Source organism: Nestor notabilis, unplaced genomic scaffold (genome assembly GCF_000696875.1).
Source record: "Nestor notabilis isolate BGI_N333 unplaced genomic scaffold, ASM69687v1 scaffold17594, whole genome shotgun sequence".
In the NCBI taxonomy this organism is placed as follows: domain Eukaryota; kingdom Metazoa; phylum Chordata; class Aves; order Psittaciformes; family Psittacidae; genus Nestor; species Nestor notabilis.
In genome coordinates this window covers 1-1,479 of record NW_009927110.1, presented here as the reverse complement: position 1 = coordinate 1,479, position 1,479 = coordinate 1, and the positions used below count along the sequence as shown (strand labels likewise).

General features: G+C 62.3%; 1 protein-coding gene across 1 annotated transcript in view; it reads right to left on the bottom strand.

Annotated features, from left to right (window-relative positions):
* Positions 1–1,299, bottom strand: part of APBA3 (amyloid beta (A4) precursor protein-binding, family A, member 3) — a gene marked incomplete at its 5' end in the record, with an annotated part of 4,083 nt that extends 2,784 nt beyond the window's left edge. The window contains 3 exons of the mRNA XM_010013912.1: positions 446–604; positions 928–1,014; positions 1,154–1,299. Of these exons, the coding sequence (XP_010012214.1) occupies positions 446–604; positions 928–1,014; positions 1,154–1,299 (392 nt within the window). The remainder of the gene's footprint in view (positions 1–445; positions 605–927; positions 1,015–1,153) is intronic.
* Between the last annotated feature and the right edge of the window lie 180 nt (positions 1,300–1,479).

Sequence of the window (1,479 nt, the reverse complement as noted above, 5' to 3'; positions counted from 1 at the left end):
CAAGGCCCACCACTGTGGCTGGGAACTCCAGGGCATCCTCACTCCTTCCCTGCCTGAAGGGGCCCCCTGCACGATGCCAGTTTTGTCGCTGGACCCCTCCATGTCATAGATCATAGAACTCCCAACTGGTTTGGTTTGGGAGGGAGCTTAAAGCTCCTCCAGTTCCAACCCCCTGCCACGGGCAGGGACACCTTCCACTAGAGCAGGTTGTTCCAAGCCCCTGTGTCCAACCTGGCCTTGAACACTGCCAGGGATGGGGCAGCCACAGCTTCTCTGGGCACCCTGTGCCAGCGCCTCAGCACCTGAGGTACTCAGGTGGGCTCCTTCCCCCTCTCTGTGCCCATTGTGAGCCCCCAGCACGGAGACCCAGAGCACTTGGTTCCATTAGGGCAGGATGAGGCCCAGGCTCCCAGTGCAACCCTCCCCAGGGCCTCTGCCTCCTCACGTCGGCCGAGTGGAAGACGTGGCAGATCATGGTGTAGAGCCGCTTCTCCCCCGTGCCCTGCGCCTGCCGCGGCAGCTTCCGTCGCGCCATGAGCACCACGAGGGAGCCGATGTCGGCGATGTAGGAGATGGTCTGCAGGGAGTGATCCATCATGGCCTCCTGCAAGGGGCACACGGGCAGAAACCAGCTCTACGCTCCAAGAGACAAGCAGCTCCTTCCCTCAAGGGCTCACCCAGCTCGGGCTGGGGACCCCGCGGCTCCCAGGAGGTGCAGGTTGCATGAGAAGCCTCATGCCAGCACAAGAGACCTGAGGGACACCACCCGCCTGTGTGAGATGATGATGGAGTGACCTGTCTCCTCCCAGACACGTGTCCTCACTCACAGGCACCACCCACCCTGACATGTGGGTGCCAAGCAGAGCTCCCAAAGCCAAACAGGAAGATTTCAGCAGCCCCAAATCCATGTGGATGCTCCCTGCTCACCTGTGTGTCAGCCGTGAGCACCTTGATCCTCTGCGTGGAGACAAACAGATCCACCTCTGTCATGGGCTGGGACTCCCCCTCTGGGGCCTGCAGAACAAAGCACCCAGGAGGTCACTGCTGCTGCTGGGGGGGCCCTGCCTCACAGCCAGGAGGTGCCTGGGCAGGTTCTGAGCCGTGCCCCATGCCCATGGGGCTGACGGCAGTTGCGGCCCTTCCCCTCCTGCACCTTGATCCTGTCCACTGCCTCCTGGGCCTGGGCCATGCGGACACTGGTCGGGGGATTCCGCTCCGAGATCAGCTGCGTGGAGCCCAGGTACTTGGCTCCAAAAACCACACCGTCCAGCAGATCCTCTGGGTCACAGGGGCCTGGAACTGAGGCATCGGGAGGGACTAAGCAGGGGCTGGTCCCCCCCACCTCAGGGGTACCAACTCCTGCTGCCTGTTAACTGTGCTCCTACACCTGGAACCTGGGAGACAGCTCCCGGCACCATCAGTTGAACCAACTGATGCTTCCCTTGGGCACACCCTGGAATTCCTCTTTCTCCCTTCCCA